Source organism: Poecilia latipinna, unplaced genomic scaffold (genome assembly GCF_001443285.1).
Source record: "Poecilia latipinna isolate Pla-1442-1.1 unplaced genomic scaffold, P_latipinna-1.0 Scaffold127, whole genome shotgun sequence".
In the NCBI taxonomy this organism is placed as follows: domain Eukaryota; kingdom Metazoa; phylum Chordata; class Actinopteri; order Cyprinodontiformes; family Poeciliidae; genus Poecilia; species Poecilia latipinna.
The window spans coordinates 138,898-160,829 of NW_015112743.1; the positions used below are offsets into that span (position 1 = coordinate 138,898).

At 37.9% G+C, this 21,932-nt stretch overlaps 1 protein-coding gene across 5 annotated transcripts in view; it reads right to left on the reverse strand.

Annotated features, from left to right (window-relative positions):
- Nucleotides 1–21,460, reverse strand: part of pou6f2 (POU class 6 homeobox 2) — a 101,401-nt gene extending 79,941 nt beyond the window's left edge. Inside the window, exons 1-4 of one of the 5 annotated variants that reach the window (XM_015028514.1) lie at nt 21,293–21,460; nt 20,596–20,697; nt 20,223–20,371; nt 13,537–13,724 (exon numbers count right to left, since the gene is read on the reverse strand). In XM_015028514.1, coding sequence (XP_014884000.1) covers nt 13,537–13,708 — 172 coding nt within the window. In that variant the 5' untranslated portion in view covers nt 13,709–13,724; nt 20,223–20,371; nt 20,596–20,697; nt 21,293–21,460. Of the gene's footprint in view, nt 1–13,536; nt 13,725–14,437; nt 14,600–20,218; nt 20,372–20,595; nt 20,698–21,292 lie in introns of those variants that run through there. The other 4 variants (XM_015028515.1, XM_015028517.1, XM_015028513.1 and 1 more) reach the window with 4 other exon arrangements.
- Nucleotides 21,461–21,932: the final 472 nt, after the last annotated feature.

Sequence of the window (21,932 nt, forward strand, 5' to 3'; positions counted from 1 at the left end):
CTCACCAAAATTAGACAAATCAACATTGAAAAAAATGAACGCATGAATAGGTCATGGTGGCGATGGTGGTATGGTTTGGGGGATATTTTCTTAATACATTTTAGACCCAATAATCGATGCTTGATCATTTAAACACATTCCTGACCACATCCATCCCTTTATGACCACAGTGCACCCATTTTCTAATAGCACTATGCTACAAAGCTCAGATCAAGTCAAACCGGTTACTTCGAACAACACAATGAAATCACTGTATTCTGATGGCTTCCACAGTCGGGTCACCTTTGAGATGTAGTAAAAGGAAGATTCTCTTCGAGGTTGTGAAGCTAACAGATCTGCAGCGTCTGTGTGATCATATCATGTCAACATGGTCCAAAATCTCTCATGGATTGCTTCTGACACCTTGTTGAATTTCTGCCAAAAAAATTAAGGCAGATAATAAAGCAAAATAAAGCTTTCTTTATTTTTTAGGTACTAGCAAGATGTACCTAATAAAGTGAATGATGAGTGTGTGTGTGTTTCTTTTTATATCTTATATTAAAGTGGAATCTTTGACTACAAATTTAATTCTAGAAAATCTTGAAGAAAAAAATACATTTTTTCAAAATCTGTTTCAATTTTAGGAAAGTCAAAACTTTCATGACAATTTAATTTAAGACGTCATGGTGTTCTCTATCCTAAAGCATTCTGCAGTAGGTCAAAAACCCAACACTTGCTTGAATCTGCCCTTCAAAGTCCTAAAAGTTTCCTAACGTTTTTTTTTTTTTTCTTTTTTAAGGCTTTATCGGCTCTAGCAGCTTTTATTTGAGAGTGTCTAGACAGTAAAGTGAGTAATGAGAGAGGGGGAAGACATGCGGCAAAGGCCATCAGGCCGGGACTTGAACCAGTGATGGCCGCAACGAGGACTAAGGCCTGCATACGTGGGTTGTGCTTCTCCCCTGCGCCACCACAGCACTCCCAAAGTCTGATAAAGTTTTGGAGTAATACTGCATGAAACAGCAATGTTTGGGTGGCTCTGCACTCAAACTTTGTAAGCTTTTGAATATTGTGCACATCTCTTTGATAACTCTGGAGGTGAGCACCATTGTCATCACTTGTTTTGCATCCCAGCCGCAGGAGAAGCAGGAGGAACCACACAGGAGGAACACCTGGAGCAGCGGCACAACGAATAACGACATCCTGAACATTCAATCTCATCACTTGTATTTGAAGAAAATTGTAATCATATTAAGAGGTTCAACTGCACATTTAAAATTAATATATCTTAACTTATCTTTTATATGAATATATTTTAGATTAAATTGTATTTTAAGACTTCTTATCTGTATACATCAAAACTTTTTGAGCAAAATTGGAACCTCGCAAGATATTGAATACCAGTCATGACTATAATATATATCTACGCAAAAACCCAAACTTACAGCGATTGAATTTAAAAAATGGCAGGGTATTATATTTCAAAGGCCATCTGTGCACAATCTTTATATAAAAGTGGTTTTCCAATGCTGATCCCCACACTTGATACAGATTTAACTGACCGAGATGTTAAAGCGCACATCAAGCATAGGCATCACAATAATTAGGTGTGAAGGGGACCTGTCCCCCTTATTTAACAAATTATTGTCCCCCTGCACCCACAGTTAGGCTAAAATATAGCTTTCCCAAACATTCCTTCTACTGTTTCACACAAAAACCCAGTCAACGTGACTCATACTGCTATGTCAACCAGGTTTTCCTGTCTTTGCTGGTAAAATAAAATATTCCAAAAACTACAGTTAAAATGAGATTATGTTGAAAAAAAATGTGGTCAAAATGTAGCTTAATTGCAGTCAAAATCATCATTGCAGTATTCACCATTGGATCTTTTCACTATTGATCCTTTGCAGATGATGTCATGCTCTTCAGAAAGTGGTAACTCCTGTAAAGCGTGTCAAACAGTTGATATTTAGTTGATTTCACAGTAACAATTGTCAAAAATGGCTGTACGGTAGACTGCACAAACAAAACTGGCCATTTTATTTCATATTTTTTGATGAGGAAAAGAGACAACGATAAATAGCTGCAGAAATCGTAAGGACTGGCAGAACTCGATGCATTTGAGGGCTGGCACCAAACATTTTTAACAAGGTAAGAAGGCCAACGATCATGTATTTCATTTGTAAGGATGAGTAGTAAGATGCTTTATACTATTGCATTTTGGAGATGGTGCATGTTTAATCATTCGCAAGCATGGAGGAAAAAGCCCCATCATCATGTAACCTACCATGTACAAATAAAACTGGTAAGCATCTTTTTTACAATCATAAGTTGCATCCAATGAAAGAGTAAATCCAGGCAAAGTCAATTTGATCAAGTCAACAAACACGTCAGGAAGGAGAAAATATGGGCCGATTTCTAAGATAGATATTTCCAACTGTTGTCTGTGAACACCAACCAGGTGTTGGACAAATTTGACTTGATCAGGTAGAAGCCATTGGCACAAACAATCACAGTCACTGTTAAATATTCCCGTTCCTCACTTCAGACATCTGTCATCATTCTAAAGCATGCTTAGTGACATAGTTGCAAAGCATCAATATTTTGCTGTAACATTAAATAAAAGATGACAACTTAAATCCCCACACTGAGGCTTCAAAAGTGTAAAATTGTGAATTGGGATCAGCTCTGGATCGCGGTCTGCGGTTTTGGGAACTCTGGTTCTGACCGTTTAGGTTTGACAGGTATCTGTGAGCTGCTGAAGCGCAAAGGATGCCCTCCGATGGAGTACAACCGCACCACACACAAAGTTTAATTCCATCAATACGCCACAACCTACTGTCCCAGAATGTTGAAAAATTGATTTTGCTAATACCACTTGGAAAAAAAATGATTTGGCATTACAGAGAGCTGAGAGAGACGGGCCATTTCACTGCCATTCATGTCTCCCAGGCAAACCACAACCTACTGTTACACACAAGCAGAAGAAAGTATGAAGTGCAAGCTTTAAAGTGATTTACTTAACTCCTTGTAGAATGCAAGAGAGCCCAAATCACCTGTGATTTAGCTCAGTTTCATTACCCCCACCAAAGCCCTTAACAATAACACAGAGCATAATCTGCTGCCAATAACTCCAGGTGCTCTTAGTCAGATGGCTCCCTGTGGACCAAAGTAATACTCTGATTAGAGGCTGAGGTGGAGAGGCTGCTTGGGATAGGTCAATAGTGATTCTGGGGATAGAAAATCACCAGAGACTGACTTTTGAGTGTCTGCCTGTAACACTATTACCTACATTAGCGCTACTGCTGGTGCTAGGAGAGCTGTCATTTCCTTAATTAAGAGTGCAACGCAGGGCCAAGAGGGAGAGGAGGCCACAGCGCTCTCCCACCGGCCTTCGACATTAAAACCTGATTCCTCACCGCGCAAGGGCGTAGATGTTACAGGGGGAGGAAAAATCTATCTCATTCATTATTCTGGCTCAAAGTGGAATTACAGAGTTAGGGAATTACACAGGAGGTGGTGCCATGGAGTACGCTGAACAAAAAGGATTTTATACTTCAGCAGTTCTGTGACTATTTCTGAGGTGATCATTAAGCCTCAAGCAGTGGAGGACAGACTCAGGAGGACAGAAGGGGAAGAGGAAGGTCAGGAGAGGGGAAAAAAGGATGATACGAATTATATGCATATCTGATGGTTAAAGATGTTGAATGCAAAGCAAAAGAAAACAGTGTCCTGCAAGTTTCTGATGAATCGGTAGGAAATCTACATGCAAGCACTCCAGCTCTACCTCATAGACACGGGTCAACACCTAAAGGCTCTCGGACAGGAGGGTACTCTGCTTCAGCTCTTACCTGTCTCTCCCTTCATGTTGGAGTGGAGCTGGAAGCAGCACAAGCACAAGAGGGACCAGAGGGAGGCAAGTAGGTGGGAAGAGGCAATGCCAAATTCAAAGGTCAAGAAGGAGGGATGGCATGATGGAGAGGGGGAGATGGAGGAGGAGAAGGGGAAAAGAGGGCTTAGGTATTCCTCCTCACAGGGGACTTCGGACACTTTGCCCATGAGCACATCTACCACAGAGCGTCCGCCTCGTTCCCAAAGCAATGTCAACCTGATTAGCTCAGGGATGAAAGAGGTAAATAATAATCCAAATTATCCCTCATCCTTTTACAGCCATCAGAGAAGGTGGGGCGCCGTGATGAAGACTAGCTTTAGAGAGCTGTAAGCCTTTTAGGAGATGCCTGCTTCACTGTCACTCCTTCCTCTAAATTACTTAAATGATATTTGCTGTAAATAGGATTCTGCTGCCGACCACCAAGTGATGAAAAAAGGTCTCCGTCTCGCTCTGTGTCATTCAGCTCTTCCTCGTCTGCAGTGCTGCAGCTCATATGACTACAGCTGAGACTATTTCTCAAACCTAAAGTGCACGACAGTTGAAGTTTTTAACTTTTCTCTCAAGAAGTTTTACATAAATTATTTTTAATCATCTGTTAAGTTCTTTACCATCTAAAAATGCTGAGATTTTAACAAGCTGTTATTTAACATTTTTCCTATAGTAGGAAATGTAATAGTTTCCTCTTATATGTTAGTTTGTATAGTATTTATATTTAACATTTTAATATTTTATATTATATAACATTTTATTTTTATTATAATCAAATTTGAATTCAGACATTTATACTGAATATAGTTTAAATACTTTATCAGTAATCCTGTTCCCCATAAACATATTTTGTTATAGTTTGTATTATATTGTGGACTTATATTATTTTTTATTACATATATTTATATGTTTATATCATATATATAATTTCATAACATATATGACTTATTTGTTATCAATTTTTTTTTGCTTTGTTTATAATTTATATGTTGATATATAAAACGTTGGCATTTAGATTTTGCTTGTTTATAATATATTTATTTTTATGTTAGTTATTATATAGTTTTTATATTTAAAATTTGAATATTTTACATTAATATACTCAATTTATATAACACTTCATTTTTTTATCATCAAATTTTAATTCACACATTTATACTGAATATAGTTTAAATTTATATTTTATTTCTTCATAGTTTATGTATTTTGATATTTTTATTTTATATAATGTAATAAAATACATTATATTTAGATATTCCTTTTGTAATATTTACATTTTTAAAAAACATACAGAAAAACATTTAAACATCAATAGGTGCAAAATCACAAACCAAAGGAATGATTGTTTTAAAAGGCCAATTATTTTTGCTTTGCATTGGAATAATATACTTGACCAGCTGGATGTAGTTTCCCTGTGCTTGATCCCCACATCTGATTATACTGAGCAATATGCTGAAGCTTACAGAGAGTGACAGTAAAAAAAAAAAAAAAAGGGTGAAGACTGGAAAACTGCGATCATTATTATCTTAGTGTTTCACAACATTACAATTACTTTGCTTTCAAAGCATTGTGCACCTCTGAGAAAATAAAAAGTACAATATTATTCTTGTAATACAAATTTAAATGTATATTGGTTTAAAAAGAAAAAAAAAAAAAACGCTTGCTGAGTTGTGTCTGGTCAACTGCAGGACATTTAGCAGTAGCCGGTGGGGCGTGAGGCCAGCAGCGCAACGTTTGTGGTCGTGTGTGGGTAGGTGGGGGGCCAGACACCCACATGTCATGCTCAACACATCAGCCTGAACCTCCAGGCTATCCAGCGACCAATGTCCCACTTTGCCTCTCCTCTCCCTCCCCATTCTCAGTTGTTCCTTCTAACATTGAGATCCAACAATGGCCAACAATGGATCACTCTAGTACCAAATGATTAATAAAAACTTTGATTTATGAAAAGCATTGTAATAGCTCTGACTGTATGCTCATGTGTTGGTAACGGTGGAGGCTAAAGCACACCAACCTCTTCCACCAATCCCGTCACATTATTCTAGAGGAGCACGCTAATAATGGAAGGTGGAACGGCAGGAAATAGTGTTGCTTTGAAGCCTATAACTCTATTCAAGAGAAAAGAAGCATTGCAGCGTTATTCCACATCCTGAGATATAAAGGGAAAAAACATAATAACTTCTCGATAGCCTGGATCTTCACTGCCCTATACAACACCACCCCTCCCCACTTTCTCCTGCCCACACCCCCGCCTCATCCTCCAATACACCCACCTCTCCTGCCTCAATCTTTGGTTTCAAAGGAAGCGAATCAGCCAGAAGGACAGAAGGTTATGCATTAGTACTGGTCATTGCTCAAAGAGGGAACGTTATAAATAATAAAGGCTTGTGAAGGACACGAGGGCTGTGGGATGCATCTCCTGGTTCACGCCACACAAGTCAAAGACAAGACTGTAATTTCTATTCTGAAAATGTGACCCTTGCAGCTTCAATTACATCTCAACAACACCAACCGTGTCCATGCCAGTCGACGGGATCCCTCTTTGTTAGCTCTACATGAAAGGCATGGTGACATTGCTTATGGTGCATGTGCTACACATACATTTACTTTATTTATTTTTTTCAAAATGATTCTTCAACTTAAAGAAAGTACATAGCTAAAGTAAATGCGTAGGGAAATTCAATCTACTTTCTCCCCAGCTGTCTATAGAACCTGTAATGTTCTTCTTTCTATTCAAGACGTACAAAAAAAAAAGTAATCACACAAGCAATGGGTTGAACTATCTTGTCAATTATTTTGAAGTTTTGTGTGCTTTCTCAAAGTCATTTCTGCATAAGCAAGCATCCGTGCAGCCAGATGACCTTTGCTGTTGTTTGTTATGAAAACAAGAAGTCCACTTTGTACTCATCCTCTCTCCCTGTCCTCCATACCACGCAGTGATTGTGTTGGTGTAGCCATGGGCACTGCGGGTACATTGGCAAATGTAATACACCTGCTTTATAGGCACGCATTAGGCTTGTTTTCAAGTGTGTGCAGGCAGCTGAAATCCCCATAATGAGATCCACCTCCTGGGGAGAGACTTGTTCCCCCCTCTCGCTCTACTTTATCCGCTCTTATTTACTCGGCGTGGCCCATTCAGCGCTGGGTTTGCGCCTCTTTATTACTTAACCTCACCACACAACATTACAGGGCTCTTTGCATTAGCAAGCAGCCTTTCCCACCATGCATCCTGCTCACTAAGCTGATTACACAAAAATAATAAGAACCCATGCCTCCAGCGGCGCACGTTTGTGTGTCTTTATGTCTGACGTGTAGATGAAAGAGATTTTTTACACGAAAGATGGTCTTTTATGTAAGACATGTGCTGTGCATGGGCTAGTATGAGCTTGTCATGGTATGACAACCTTGAATAAAAATTCTAACGTTTAACATTGAACTAATTATGAGCTAACACAGTGGGGCAGGTATTGTATTGGCATTGTTGCCTTGCAGCAAAATGACTGCATATGAATCCTGGCCCGGGGTCTTTCTGCATGTCCCATACATGACTGGGTTCTCTCCAGGTACTACAGCATCCTCACACACTCAAAATATGTATGACTGGTCTAGACAGCCAATCTATCTAGCTAGGTAGATTTGATTTTCAACCAGAGATGGTCAAGAACTGTCCTGATGTTTTAAAAATACTTTAATTTACCATCAAATCATACACCATAAATCTGATGCCAACTTCAGCTATAAATTCTCTGTTAGTGTTTGTATAAATTGCATTCACCACAAAGGGTATCCATTCCCTATGACGTGAAAAAGCAATAGAATTTTGCATACATAATTTAACGTTGGTACCTGTACTTTTATAATCTTGTATAGAGCCACGTCACTAATCTCAAAAAAGCCACTGGACGTATGCAAAAAGATAAAAAAACACACACAATTTTAGTTTGAAACAGTAAGTTTTTAAAACTTTGGCGTGCTTTCACACCAGCTACTTAGTACACACGAGGCCACACAGTTAATCTCTTAAAAAGCAAGAAATGTTTCAAAATTAACTTCTTTCACACCAAAAGCAGACATACATCTTCCCACTAAAGGCAGCACCATCGTTTCACACACACGTTGTTTTTCAATCAATCATTTAATATTTGTCTGTACAAATATGAAATGTGTTTGTTCCAACTGAAACTGATTGTGTCTCTATTTATTTGCCACAATATAGAAATATTTTCAGAGCCTTCTTTCAACCAGCTGACCAACAGTGTGCAGCAGCAAGCTGGGAAGGGACAGGCTGTGTTAATCTCTAAGCTTTAGCCACTCCGGCACTTTATATAGCTTCTTATTTAAAGTTTTATATTTGCAAATTCAAAGCCATGCTACAGAAGTAACTTGATGCGCCTTCATAGTTTTCTAATTTTCGTTTATTTTTGTTTTCTATGTTGTTGTTATTGGTTTTTACTTATACTCTATTGCTGAAATTCTGTTGTGGAGCACTTTGTGATTTTTTAATGATGTGAACGTAAAGTTTTCTTACACTGGGAACCCAACCTGCATAGCACCAAGCGCATGTTCTTAAGCAGTAAATGTTTTAAACTTACAGTATTTTTTGTTCTTTTTACAGAGGCAAATTTAGTACTAGAAGTATCACAAAAATATCACACCCACGTTGTTTTGTTTATCAAAGGTCATGCACTTCAAAAACAACCAACCAAAACAAATAAAAATAATTTTTACTAAAGTTTTGATCTTCCAAATAAAAGTAATGCTGACAGCACGAAATGAAAAACATTTGATTAAATTTCTGAAGTCATTTTTAAAATGAGTGTGAAACAGGAACATGCACTACTACACATGTTTAAAGGATTCAGTTGTGTGTTAAATAACCCAACTGAAACACATTTCACCGCTCCAGAGCACAATCTGTACATAAAGTCTAATTACGCTGAAAAAAAGTGAAATAAATAAGATAAAACTGCATTAGGGTTGCTGTACCTTCCATGGTGGACATTTTTTTTTTTTAGCTGAATGACCTCCAATACTAGAAATCAATGAAGATTCATTTTGGGAAGGGGGATGGTGGGTGGTGGGGGGGGTCTCTAGGTGACCTTTGTGAAAATGTACCATCATTTTTGGCAGAATCCGTATAAGTGCAGACCATTTCATGCAGACAGTAAGTGTATGAAATGAGTGCTCCTGTCTTTCCAGCCTGGCTCTCTTTGACAGCATGATGATAGAAGCGTCACATCCTTGGGAGAGTAAATGCAAACTGACAAGAGATGAGTCTTTGGTTGCTGAATATAATACAGAATTGTGCTCTGAGTGTCTTATTATCTTGTCTGTTGATGTTTGATGGGGGGAGATTTGCTTGAGAAGAGAAGACAGAAACTGTAGGCATCCAACACCATCTTGTCCTTTCACAAAAAAAAGGAAAAAAAATTGCTTGCCCCACTAACCACAGCTTTCCCACCTAATGTCCACTTCTACTTGGAATAAATACAAGGCAGCAGGATGTTTGTTGTGCCTCGTAGCCCCCGTTACCTGAAGTGGAAGACTATTTGCACAGGCAAGCTTTTAGGAGGAGAATGACCCTTTCACCACGGCAGTGAGCATGTGAAGGCTGTGGAAGGTTGACAATATACTGGAGACAAACGTGAGTGCTGCGATTGTTTACTACCAGCTGACTTCTGCTTTTCATACTGCCACAAACCCTTACTGTATGAACAGCGTTAAGATACTAATGTGAAAGGTGTACATTAACTCTGTGAGACACAAATGTTACGGTAGGTTCGAAGAGGAAAATACATGCAGGGTCATTTTAATCAGACTTTGGGTAAAACTTCAAAAAAAGTCTGAAAACTTTAGCGTTCACACACAGATTTAATGATAATGTCAAGGAAACCCAGTGAACCTTCTTCTGCAAATCTTTCACATAATTACACAGACAATGTATGCAGTAAAATCCTAACTTATTCATATCCCTGGCAGATTTCAATTATAAATGTTTCCATTCACCTAAAGCTTATTTCTGGTAGTAAATTGGAGAGGCATCTCTTAAAACACAATAAAATAATTAAAAAACCCAGATCAATCTTGTTTTTTACTTACATGGTAAAGTTGTTGAAATAAATTAGCTTTTTGGTAATATTATAATTTAATGAATTGGTGTGTATAAATTTTAAAATATCAGCTTGCTAACTATTTAGAAAATTCTATTTATTTTTGACAAATTAAAAACCGCTTGGGTAAATAAAATCTTCAGCAATAAGCCCTGGTTTAGGCTTTAACAGGAATAAAGAATGCTAATAAAGTGACAATCTGCTAAATGTGTATCTCATAGGAAGATTTTAAAGCTGCAACCCATAATAGGAAGCAGCTGCATAATCATCAATTAGGTGAATGCAACATAATTGCCAGTTGAAGACTCACTAATTTAAGTAGTTTGGTGAAAACTTTTTCACTTTTATATAGATTTTTAAGCTTGGATGTAGAAATTGTTTTCTGTTCATTCCAAAGTCACCTAAACTCAGGAAGCATAGCATTTGATTTTTTTACTTTTATCCAGTGGTTTTGTCTTGATTTTTTTTCTGGTTGGAAGAAAAGCAGAAGGGGATTCGCTCATTTACGCCCCCTTCAGAGAGGTAACGGTACTGCCTGCCTCACCTCCTACTTTCTCATTGCTGTTTTACAGCAATAAATAAGATTTAAAATAAAGAATGGAACCTTAACTTTTAAGTTTAATTATGTTAGATATAAATAAACAACTTCTAGCACAGATGGAAATTACATACAACTATTATAAATAAATATTTACTTTTTTTATTTAATGATTAAAGTTGAGGTATTGTGTGGTAGATGTGACCACCTTTAAAATTGGATATAAGCTATTTGTGAACTTTGTTCTGAAGGTACACAACACAGTGAGCTGGTTAGAGCGTCTGTCAATCCTGAAACTGGATCACTCTATCAGAGCGCAAAATATATTTATGCGAACAATGTGGAGAGTCAGAAGATAGCGTCATCTCTTAATTCTTCACCCTGCCCCAGAAAACTGCAAGAATGTAAATATTGTGCTCAAAACCACATGAAGAGAACCATAGAAACTCAGTAAAGTCTGGTTTAAATTTGCAGAATAATTTCTTCCATATTCGTGCCATTCATGGTTATTAAATAAGCAGTGCTGTGCAATCGTCTAAGCATCATTTCAAACATAGATGTTGACATATAGAACTCTACCAGAACCAATAATATTATCCAAAATATTCCACGCTTTATAAAATGTCTTTATAGATTTGAAGTTTAAAGTACATCTGAAGAATCATTCTGTTTTTAAACAAGTTTTTTCTTTAAACCTTTGTTTTGGAAAAGCCTCATACCATCTAATGCGACCCATCAAATAAAAAACATGCTTCAAAAATGTTCACACTGACAAACCAAACTAATTTTTAAAAAATCTTTTCACATGAGGGAAAACAAATTCTCTTGAAAAATTATCACATCAAGCATCTTCTAGTTTCGAAGCTTTTAAAAACAGAGTTTCTCTTTTTTAATGCCCCCTCTTTTCCTTCCGTGCATCCCCCCAGCACAGGGCACGATTTGCCCGTTAATTCTTCACAAGTCATCAGGACAGCAGCTCCCAAACCACAGCAGCTGCTGGCACAGCCCAAGGCTCTGCCACTGGGCAGGGACAAGCGTCCCACAACGCTCACAGCGCGCAGAAACGGGAGTGGTTCAGATTAACAACGTGCAGACTGAGCAGCGTCCATCTCCGAGTGAACTGTTCAAGGAAAAGTTCTTAATTCCTTTTATCCCAACACCTCCAGGTGTTTCTGCATGAAACTTTACAAGTAGTTATGCAGAAATAAATACGAGTAGGGTAAATGAAAAGTTGAGCACCTAATGGCATCAATGTATATGAAAGGAGAAGCCAAAACAAGCTAAGTGAAAAACGCTAGAGGAGTCGGATAAAAGCTGATCGAACAGGCAGAAAGAAAAGACTTGATTCTTATTAAGCCAAATTGCAACGCGTTCGAGACAAATCCTGCAGCGTGCTGTCCTTGTTTAGAGGACTAGCCCGAGGTTATTCCTGAAATTTAACAGAGAGCTTAACTCTGAGTTGCAAGTCAGAGGAATATTTGGCTCTACTGCCTCCAAATTCTTTGTTTATTTTTCTGTCTCAAATGTTTGGCAACCTCAATCCAAAGAATCTCTGGCATACTTTCTGCCACTTCCCAGGCAACATAAACACACACACACACACACACACACACACACACACACACACACACCCACACACACACAAAGAGTCAGCAAGTGAGTCCCTTTAACAACTTTCATTAAATCCTGACAAACAAGTAAAACACACAGTTTACTGCAGTGTAAATTCAATATAACCACCCCAAAAATAATTGGATGCCAAACTCCCGAATGACACATTATACACTTTCACACAGCACGGCAGCAGGGATGTACACAACTTCTGATGGAGAAATAAAACAGGCAAAGTTTGCATACAAATATACCCTAAAGTTGTCATTATCCACTTAACAAATGTAGTAACATATAAAGCTACAAATAATAACAATAAAACATATTAAAAGATAAGAAAAAGAGCTCTATATATGCTTCGGATCATATTTGGTTAAACAGCTTCGCACAAAAAAATCTCACATCAATAAAAGAAAATGTCACACGGTTAGAATCTTTTAATTATAGGGGGGAAACTCATTCATTTGTCAGTAAAGTCATAAATTCAAAAGTAATTTATTTGTTCTTTGCAGCACATTAATTAAATACTCAGGAAGCAACGTCATGTCAGCATCAATTTTCAGTCGTCCTGTTATATTTCTAATAAAAATAACCATAAAATATAGGCCTAAGGTTCAAATACGTTTTCTTTAATTAAAAATTCTAATTAGAAAATCTTCCAGATTATTAATTCATTCATTTGGTTTATTGATTCATAACAAGGTCCAGTGATTAAATCACTCCACATGACTGATTAATGAAAAATGAGTCATATATCTAAATATATTATATATTAATTAATTTGTTTAGAAGATATTCAAAGTAGCCATTTAGAAATGTTGTATTTATTAATGAAATTTTTAATCTGCAAGAACAACAATTATATATTAGAATAACAATGAAAACCTCAGTTACATTATGAAGGTAATACATCTATATAGGACAGATATTAATGTCACTCAGCATTACATTATAACCTATTTGATATAAATTTCAATTATAATTATCACTCTTCCTGTATTTTATTGAGGGGGAACTATCTAATGAAGCACAACAAATTAGTAATTTCAACTTTTTAAAAGATTTTATGTAGATCTGGTGCTACTAAAAATAAACCACGGCAGGAATTATAGAAAACTAAACCAAAACACTGAAAACGTTCAACAAAAACTACATTAAATTTATTTGATTTTGGGTACAGCCATTTCAACACAAACTTCCTCATTCAGCTTGAAAAATTAAGTAAAAGAAAGAAAAAAGAGTTTCTACACTTCTACAATAAACCACTAAGAAAGTTCAACTTGCTCGTTCATGCGCTTAGTTTTCTGCCTGACTCTGCACCTGTCCCATCTCCTGCAGCTCTGTGTTTCCACTCCGAGCGGACCTCAGTCGGAGCCCAGCCGGTCGATTGGTGGACCTGGAGGTGTGCGGAGTGGACTTACCGTACAGCTTGCTGGGAGTGCCCTCTCTGTCCGTGGCCTCAGAGGGCAGAAGCAGGGTCTCGTCGTTCAAATCGCTGTCTGGGGTGGCCGCTTTGTCGTCCGCCCGGAGTTCTGCCGCGCTCATGTCGCTGCGCAGGGAGAGCAGCGGCTTGCTCAGCTGCCCTGTAATCATCGGATCCTGATGGGAGCTGGGAGCGCAGGTGGGAAACAGGGAGGAGAGGGGGGGAAAAGAGAGAAAAAGCCCCTGGTTAGATTGCTTCAGTGTCTCACCCTCAGCAACTCCTTCTCTATGTCTCTACTCTCTCTCTCTCTCTCTCTACACCCCAGCTTCACCTTCCTATTGCTCACTCATCACTCTCCCTCTCTCTCCTGCTCCCTCCCCTCCTCGGCTCCCTCTTTTATCCGAGACTGGTGCTTCCCCGCTGATCCTGTCGGCTGCTGCCTGGTGAAGTGCTGTTACGGATCGCGTGGCTTTGCCATCGCGCCCTGCAGACCTAAAACGCCCATACATTCATCTCCCAGGGCTCACCGCTACCTGACATGTGCCTCGTCTTCGCCATAAGCAGAGATGGCAGCTATTTACAGTGAGGTGACAAATAAATTAATCTGGAAGTGTGTGAGCTAAAATTTATATCAATTACGTCAATTTTCACATGTTCAGGGGACATAAAGTTAAACTAAAGGTGACATCTTGCTCTGATGCACAAACCAGTATATACTTTAAGCAAGACATGAAGCCAATTATGTTCATTTTTGAACAAAAAGCATCAATCGGTCAAGTGGAAAACAATGTGATCCATTAATAACAAAAAAATAATAATCAGGGTACATTTAAAGTATTACAAACTTAATTTTAGAATCACTTCAAGAAAACATTCCAAAAAAAAACAACTTTTCCTACCTCGCCAAGCTCCAGAAGAAAACGTGAAAAACGAGGTTTCAGCAAGCTCAAAGCAAAGCCACCATGGAACAACCCGGCGGTCAGAATGTCCTTCCCACCCAACCAGGAGCCGCTTCTTCAACCTTTCTGTGTCTGAATTGCGACCACGCGTTCAAGCCGGAGGTAACTTCCAAAGAAAACCCCTGAAGATGTCACCTCCTCCCTTTTCCCTCTCCCTCCCTCTGTCTCTTCCCCCTTGTGTCTTCTGACTAGAAAGCTCCTCAGACAGCGTTCACCCCACCTCAGGCTCAGAGGCGCAGCACAACCACGGCCCTCTTTCTTATTTATGAATCAGCTCCAACCTAAATATGTCTAAGCACAGGACAGGTGACCAGCATATGTATATATATAAGCACAGAAAAAGGAGGAGGGTGAGGGTCTTATTTAATCCCCTCCTCATCCTTTGCGTGCATCAACAATCCCCTGCGTCAATCAGGGTAGTCGATGACTTGCTGCCCAGAGGGGCCTTTTTAATGTGCCCATCACGGCAATCTGCCCTTTCTGATATGACACATGATAATCTATGAAAATGTTAATCAATAGAAGTAGTTTAAGCTGTCATTAAAATCCGTGAGCCGACTGGTCAATACTCATATCCCTGGTAACAATGTCACTACTCATCAGGGCTTCATTTGCGGAGCACTTAAATGTGGGACGCTGCACATCGATGCGCCTCTCCGCCTGCCGCCGTAAACACATTTTCCCCTCTGTCTGAGCCTGGCCGCGCTCTGCATGCGTTCGGACCCACCCCCCGCCTCCCACCGCCCACCGCCTCTCCTTTGAGTTGCTTGATAGGTCCACTGGAGGGCAAAATTAATACCTAATTGAATCTTGCAGTCATCAAAATAATCAATAGTTTTTTATTATTTATTCTTCACAGTCTGTTGACTGTTTGAAAGCTCCGAGGGACAGCGGAGAGCACAGGCAGGCCCTGAAATTTCTACCGTTTCACAATGTAATTTTCACTGGGGCATGAGAGTTTGCAAGACCTATAAAAAATGAGAGCAGTGCTTTTTTGTCAGGAGGTGGAGGGGAAAGAATAAAGGAAAAATGGGAATCTTTGCCCCAGCAGCTACAATGAAAAATAGAATAAACAAGCTACTGACACTTCAGAGAAGGGCATGGTCCTTTCTGTCCATCCCTCCATCTTTTTCCCTTTCCCCTTTTCTTCTTATTTCATCATATCAGGAGTGTGGCGGTACCTCTCTAATGCTGGCATTTCTCTTCCTGACAGACTCCAAACAAGTGCTGGGAATGAGATCACAGCTCTAATCTTCCTCTGGCCTCTAAGGCTGCAGGATAACAGGGCAGCACATCTCTCACCATCTTACACAGCACATAATTACATCCAAAAGATGAGCTTCGCCTATTTGCAATCATGCCATCGAACTGGATGTGTGTTTTAAAAATTCAGGTGATGGGTTAACATTATTACCTTTGTAAAAAATACATAAAAAATAAACATCACAAGTTTTTTATAAAGGATTCCATCACTGGTTTCAATTAGTGATTGTGTAATATATTTAGGTATCAATTTTTAAAGTCATAGAGCCTCATAAAAGTATTCATACCCCTTAAACTTTTTTTTTTTTCATATTTTGTCACATTACAGCTGAAGTGATACACTAACAAAAAGTATTGCAAAACTGTGAAGTGGAGGGGAAATTATCTAAGGTTTTGCAGTTTTTCTATTGATAAATATCTGAAAAATCTGAAATTCGTCTGCGATATTTCCACAGCATGACTCAGCCACTACCATGGGAACCGTGACATATGATAAAGGCCCAAATTTCCCTTTTTCCACCAGTACCTTTTTGTGTAATTGTTTTACACTAGTAACGGTTACATGGTACCAATCCCCTTTTACGGAAACTACTTCACTGAGGTTACATGCGCACAGAGTTGGGCTGAAAACACAACATCAGAAGACTGCAGGTCACTGATTGGCTAAGGATTGGAGTCACCGGTTTAAAGTCTAAAGTTTAAATTACAAGAGTCATGCCCACCATTGGTAAAACTCAACAGTGACAACAGTGAAATATGTTGTGTTAACTGGTCGCATCGCAAGTTATCAAATTAAGTTTATCCAAGTGCATTTTTTAAGTTGTCATGTTATGCAAATGTAAATAAAGTAACTTAATTCGACTACAGGTAACAAATTAACAAATTGTTTTTAACCTGGAGCACCATTCTCTTTGCTTTATGGTAGAGTTGTGTTGTGTTTGTGTTGCATTACTTTTTGGAGTCCGGGGCCGTCCTGCTATGGCAACTCCACCCAGTGTTCAGTCGTAAAGGAAAACGACACATACGCTGAAAAAAATTATCTTTGAACCACCTTAAAAGGATTACTCAAATTTGTTACAGCTAATTTTATTAGTTTTGCTCAAGTTATAATTCTGATTTGAATAATTCTAATAAAAAACTAATAAAATTAGTTGTAACAAATTAGAGTCATTTTTTAAAGTTGGTTCAGAGTAGAGTTGTGTAGAACCACACTCAGTAGGTAGATGGCTACATTAATTAATAATTCTCTCTGAAATAGCTGGTAAAAAACACATTAGGGTTAAAAAAAAAAGGTTTTTCTTCCAAATTAAGTCCTGTCTCTCTTTTCAGGTAAAGAAATTAGCAACTTTATTGACAGCTTGATTATAGAGATGCAGTACATATAAAAACCTCCTTACAGTGTTTAATCACAGAAAGCTTTGAGATTCATCACAAACCTTAGAAGTCCAACTCATTATTGGATGGTCTGCTTTGTCAGTGCACATATCCTCATTTGTAAAGCTATTCCTGGCCTTTTCCCTTAATTTCTAACATCCTGCATGTTTGATGAAATACAAGTGCTTATTACTTTTGTTTGCAAAAGCTGTTCCTATTGCCAGTAGTGCCAAGGGTTCATACAATTTGGAGAAAAACTTCTTGCAGATTTTCTGCGTCTGCTCCAAAATCAGCTAGATTTGAAGGAACAAATTTTATTGACTGAGCTTAAAATAGTTACTAAACACTTTAAATAATCAAACATATAAATTGAACTATTTTATCTAAATTAGTCTTTCTATTGAACATGCCATTGGACTTGTTTTAGTTTTCCTTACCCTTTAGTTGTTTTTAGTAGTATGTTAATTTTTTTTATGGATGTTCTGACCTGAGCTGATTTTATTGTGCCCAGGACAACTTGTAAACAAAATTTTAAATCTCAATGGATATTTCCTGGTTAAATAAAGTAATAAAAAAACTGTCTTTGTAGGTTTGCAGTTGCACTTTCTTTGATTTCACAATTGATTGGCCATTGCTCAAAGCTTGGTATGGTGCCCTGCTTTAAACTTCTCCACAGTTTTATTCTTCTAAGCCTCATGACTCAAATGTCTCTACAAACCTGAGCCCCTCACTGCATAGCTGGATTTATACTGAGATCATATTACACACAAGCGGACTGTTAATTAGGTGTCTTTTGAAGGTAATTGGTTGTACATGATTTAATTGCACCCCACTCTTTTCCTGTTTTTATTTGAGAATAAACTGAAAACCACTTCTAATCTTTCTTCCACATCACAATTATGCACTATGCATTGCTAACCTACCACACACACACACAAAAAAACAATGTTTAAAATGTAAAACAGTTCATTGAGTATGACTGTTACTATGTCCCAATTAAACAATAATGGGGGACAAGGTCTGTCTCATTTCCTCTCTGTTGGATCAGGGTGGCCACAACGCTAGAACAGGTTGCAGGAACAAGAAAAAACACTCAACGCCCCCCTCTTCAAAACCTCACAGGCAGCAGAATCAGTAGTTAGTGGGGTCCTGAGAGTCATCAGATATCTCTGCTAAGTGCTGCTGGTCTTATCAACTTCCCCGAGCTGAAAGGAACTAAATGGGGACTTTTCATTTAAAACCAAACATGTAAAGAAAATACTTTTATAACTGTTCTAGACATAATCTGTTGTATTTAAAACTGCACAACTCCATTAATGAAAGAAAGCTATTTTTTTGCCTGATTATTTTTCAATGATGTTTTTTAAATCTTGCTGTGTGAGATCATAATATCTATAAAATTAAAATTAAACTGAAGATTTTGCAGTAAGACGTTAAAGTTATGAAGCTGAATTTAAGCAAAGTCTTTTGTTTTAATTATCATTTGATGGTTGAGCTGCTCTTAAACATGGAAATAATGAAAGTTTCTCCAATTCAGACAAACCTTCTATCCTCCTTTTTCAACAATTTTTTTTTTTTTTTGCTTAAGTGACTAAAATAATATAACACTCAGCAGGTGAAAAGATAATCCACTGCTTCTTGAGCCTTTATATGATGAGAACCAGCATAAAGCTGAAATTCACTCACAACTTAAAAGGATTTATAAACAGATGCACTCTTAATTTTCTGACTGTCATATTAGATATATTGTAACCTACTGCAACTTTTTGAGTGGTTGCATTTTTAATTTTTCATGAGCCACTTGCTCCTCTAGATCTTACTGTACATCAAGAGACCAGTAACTGGCAGGGCTAACTAATTACAGCTAAAACACAAATAATTAATATTTATGTTTTTATGGGGTTTTTTTTAAATCTTGTTTGCTGGAATGTGCTAATAATAAGCAGATGTACACTTTAATAGCTCTACCATGCATCCAATGACATAACAATATGGCATTAGTAAAATGCTTTAATTGCTGGAGTAGAAGTATTTTAAGTATTTTCATTATTTTTTTATCCACTTTTACGTGCAAGTAATTTAAAGCTCCAAAATTTTTTACGTGGGTCTCAAAAAGAGAAAATATATTGATGTTTTTTTCTTCTGAAGTCTCATCCTGCATGCAGTAACTCACCTGAAAATGTCAAAACAAGATAATGATGACAAATGAAAAAATCTGAAATGCATCTAAATAACTTAATTCTGGCTTTTTTTTTATGAAAGCAAACACAAATAATAACTAAAAATATGACAGCCCAATTATTTTATGTCTATGTGAATTCACTGCACTGAGTTAGATCCTGACGCCTAATGGGATTTGGTAGATGATAGTTTGTCTCCCCCTTAGGGTTATTAACCAAACTGTTTCTCTATATCCTGCTAAATTTGAATTGATCCTCGCACAGAGATTTACTACTGTCACTAAACTTCCTCATGCATGTGAATATACGACTATTCATTTCAGAAACTTAAACACAAAGATGCATCTTTTTAAAATATTGTTAAAATTAGTTGCTTCAATTTCTCTTTTTCCATTCTTAGATTAAACGTTAAATGTTGAAAATCCCCCCCAAAACTTTAGGTGATACTTTTGACTTTATTTTATTTTATTTTTTTAAGCTTGTTAATATGATCAACAGCTATGCCTCTCTCCCCCACTAAAGCTAAAACGCTCCCCAGTGGATAGTCGGTGGGGCCAGTGAAGGCTGAGGGCTATCAAAGCAGTGTATTAAAAGGAGCTCTTTGAAGCTTGTAAACCGCCGTGCCCAGCAGGTCCACAACAGATAGGCGCCTCTGATTGGTCAGGTGTGTGTGTGTGTTTTTGTGCTAGATCGATCCGTGGAGCTGACATTCTGGAGCATCAAAGCTTTCAGTCCACTAATATGACTCCTCCTATGTGGGCAAGGGTTGTTTTTTATTATTTTCCTTTTTTGTTTATCAGCTGCTTATGCCTTAGAGGGGCTAGTCTGTGATCATTATGAGTGAACAGTGTGCTTTCATGGTTTGGAGAAGGAATGAATACATATGAAATCAGGTGATACTTACTCACCAAATACTGAAAATAGTGATTAACGGGAAGAAAGTCGGACAATCAGAAGAAAACCATTAACCACTGGCAGCAGAGGGGCGACACCACAGAGATTCAAGCATAGCTGCTCCTCAAAGTCAGTTTCCCCCCCTCTCATTGCCTCTGGAGACCTGTGCCACATACACACTCATGAAAGGTGTGAAAATGTGATTTCCCAAAAAGGATCGGTAATTCTTCGTAAGGGTGGAAGCAGCAATCAATAAATCATTGCTAAGCAGATTGTACAGAAAAAAAAATATTCCCCCTCGGTATCAGTACATTAGGATTCTCCTGAGGATGGATGAGGCAAGACGGAGGTGTGAGACAATCTCAATAAAGAAGAGGCAAATCATACCTTTGGCATTCATCTGGACTACGGCTGTCAGCAGCGTGACAAAGGAGCCGCTCGAGTCGACCAATATCTGAAGGGTTCTTTCAACATCTTCCTCAGGAATGTCTGCAAATATGCATAAAGTAGCGTCAAGGAATATTACAACTTACATTTTAAAAAAATCTCTGAACTTGTTTGGACATTTGGACTCAATGAAGTTAATTTGACTTTGTGTCTTTGTGAAAATGTATGACAAAGTCAGGAAAGTTTTTGGGTGTTGAGGAAAGAAAATGAATGAACAAAACCCTTATATAGATCAGAAGTTGCTTTTTAGTAGTTTCTTGGAATTTCTACATCAATATATTTCACTCTAAGGTATTCAGAGTGTAATATTAAAATAAATTCAAAACATACCGTACACAAAATGTATCAAAAATGTCTCTGTAATAATAGATAGATTTTCTTATAATGAATAAGTGATTTTGAATTACAGGCAGTACCACAGCATGTTGCCGCCACCACCACCAAGCTTGATAGTATTTTTAGTTTTCACACTTTAAAGATAACTTCCTGGTCTACTTTCTTACTTCCATAGCATTTGTGAAAATTGCCTTTTAAACTGTATGACATGGGTAAATGTTGTGATATCTTTCCTCTTGTTTTTCACAATGTGCTAAGTATGTAAGTTATCAATTAATGAGTTAGTATAAAGTTTACTTACGCTGCGCCGCTGGCTCGTTGCTATTAAGGTGATAGTTTAAGTAGCTTGTCGAGTGTTTATATTTCAAAATAGAACCGCATAAAGTGCATTTTGCGTCCCATACCGAAATCCATCGACTTTTTCGCTTTCCTTTTTCTGGGGTGGTCCGCCATCTTTGTTTTTTGTATTAACTAGGTGGCTCCGCTTAAGCAACACCAGTGGCGCCGTCTTCTGGATGGCGACCACACTACAACTCTTTCAGTAACACTGAAAGCGGACATTTAGACCCTAACCCCAACCCTACTACAGAATTGGTCACTGACCAGGGAACCGTGATCCAAATTTACATGTAACTTTGAGATTAATGTGCACACTTCTCACCCTAACACATTCATATCTGGAACACATAACCCATCTCTTTCCTGAACAGTATGATGTGTGATTATATTGCTTATGAATGTCACATTAAGCTTCTGAGGACAACCGAGACATGTGGAAATTTTTCTTTATATATTTTTTTCTTCAAAATTGCCTCTATTCAGGCATATAGCAAATAGAAATAACTTAATCCCAACTGGGGAAAAACGTTTAATCTGATTTACCTAAACCAGTTAAATTTGCTAAAACTGAAAATAATTAAAGGGAGCAGCAACAAACAAAA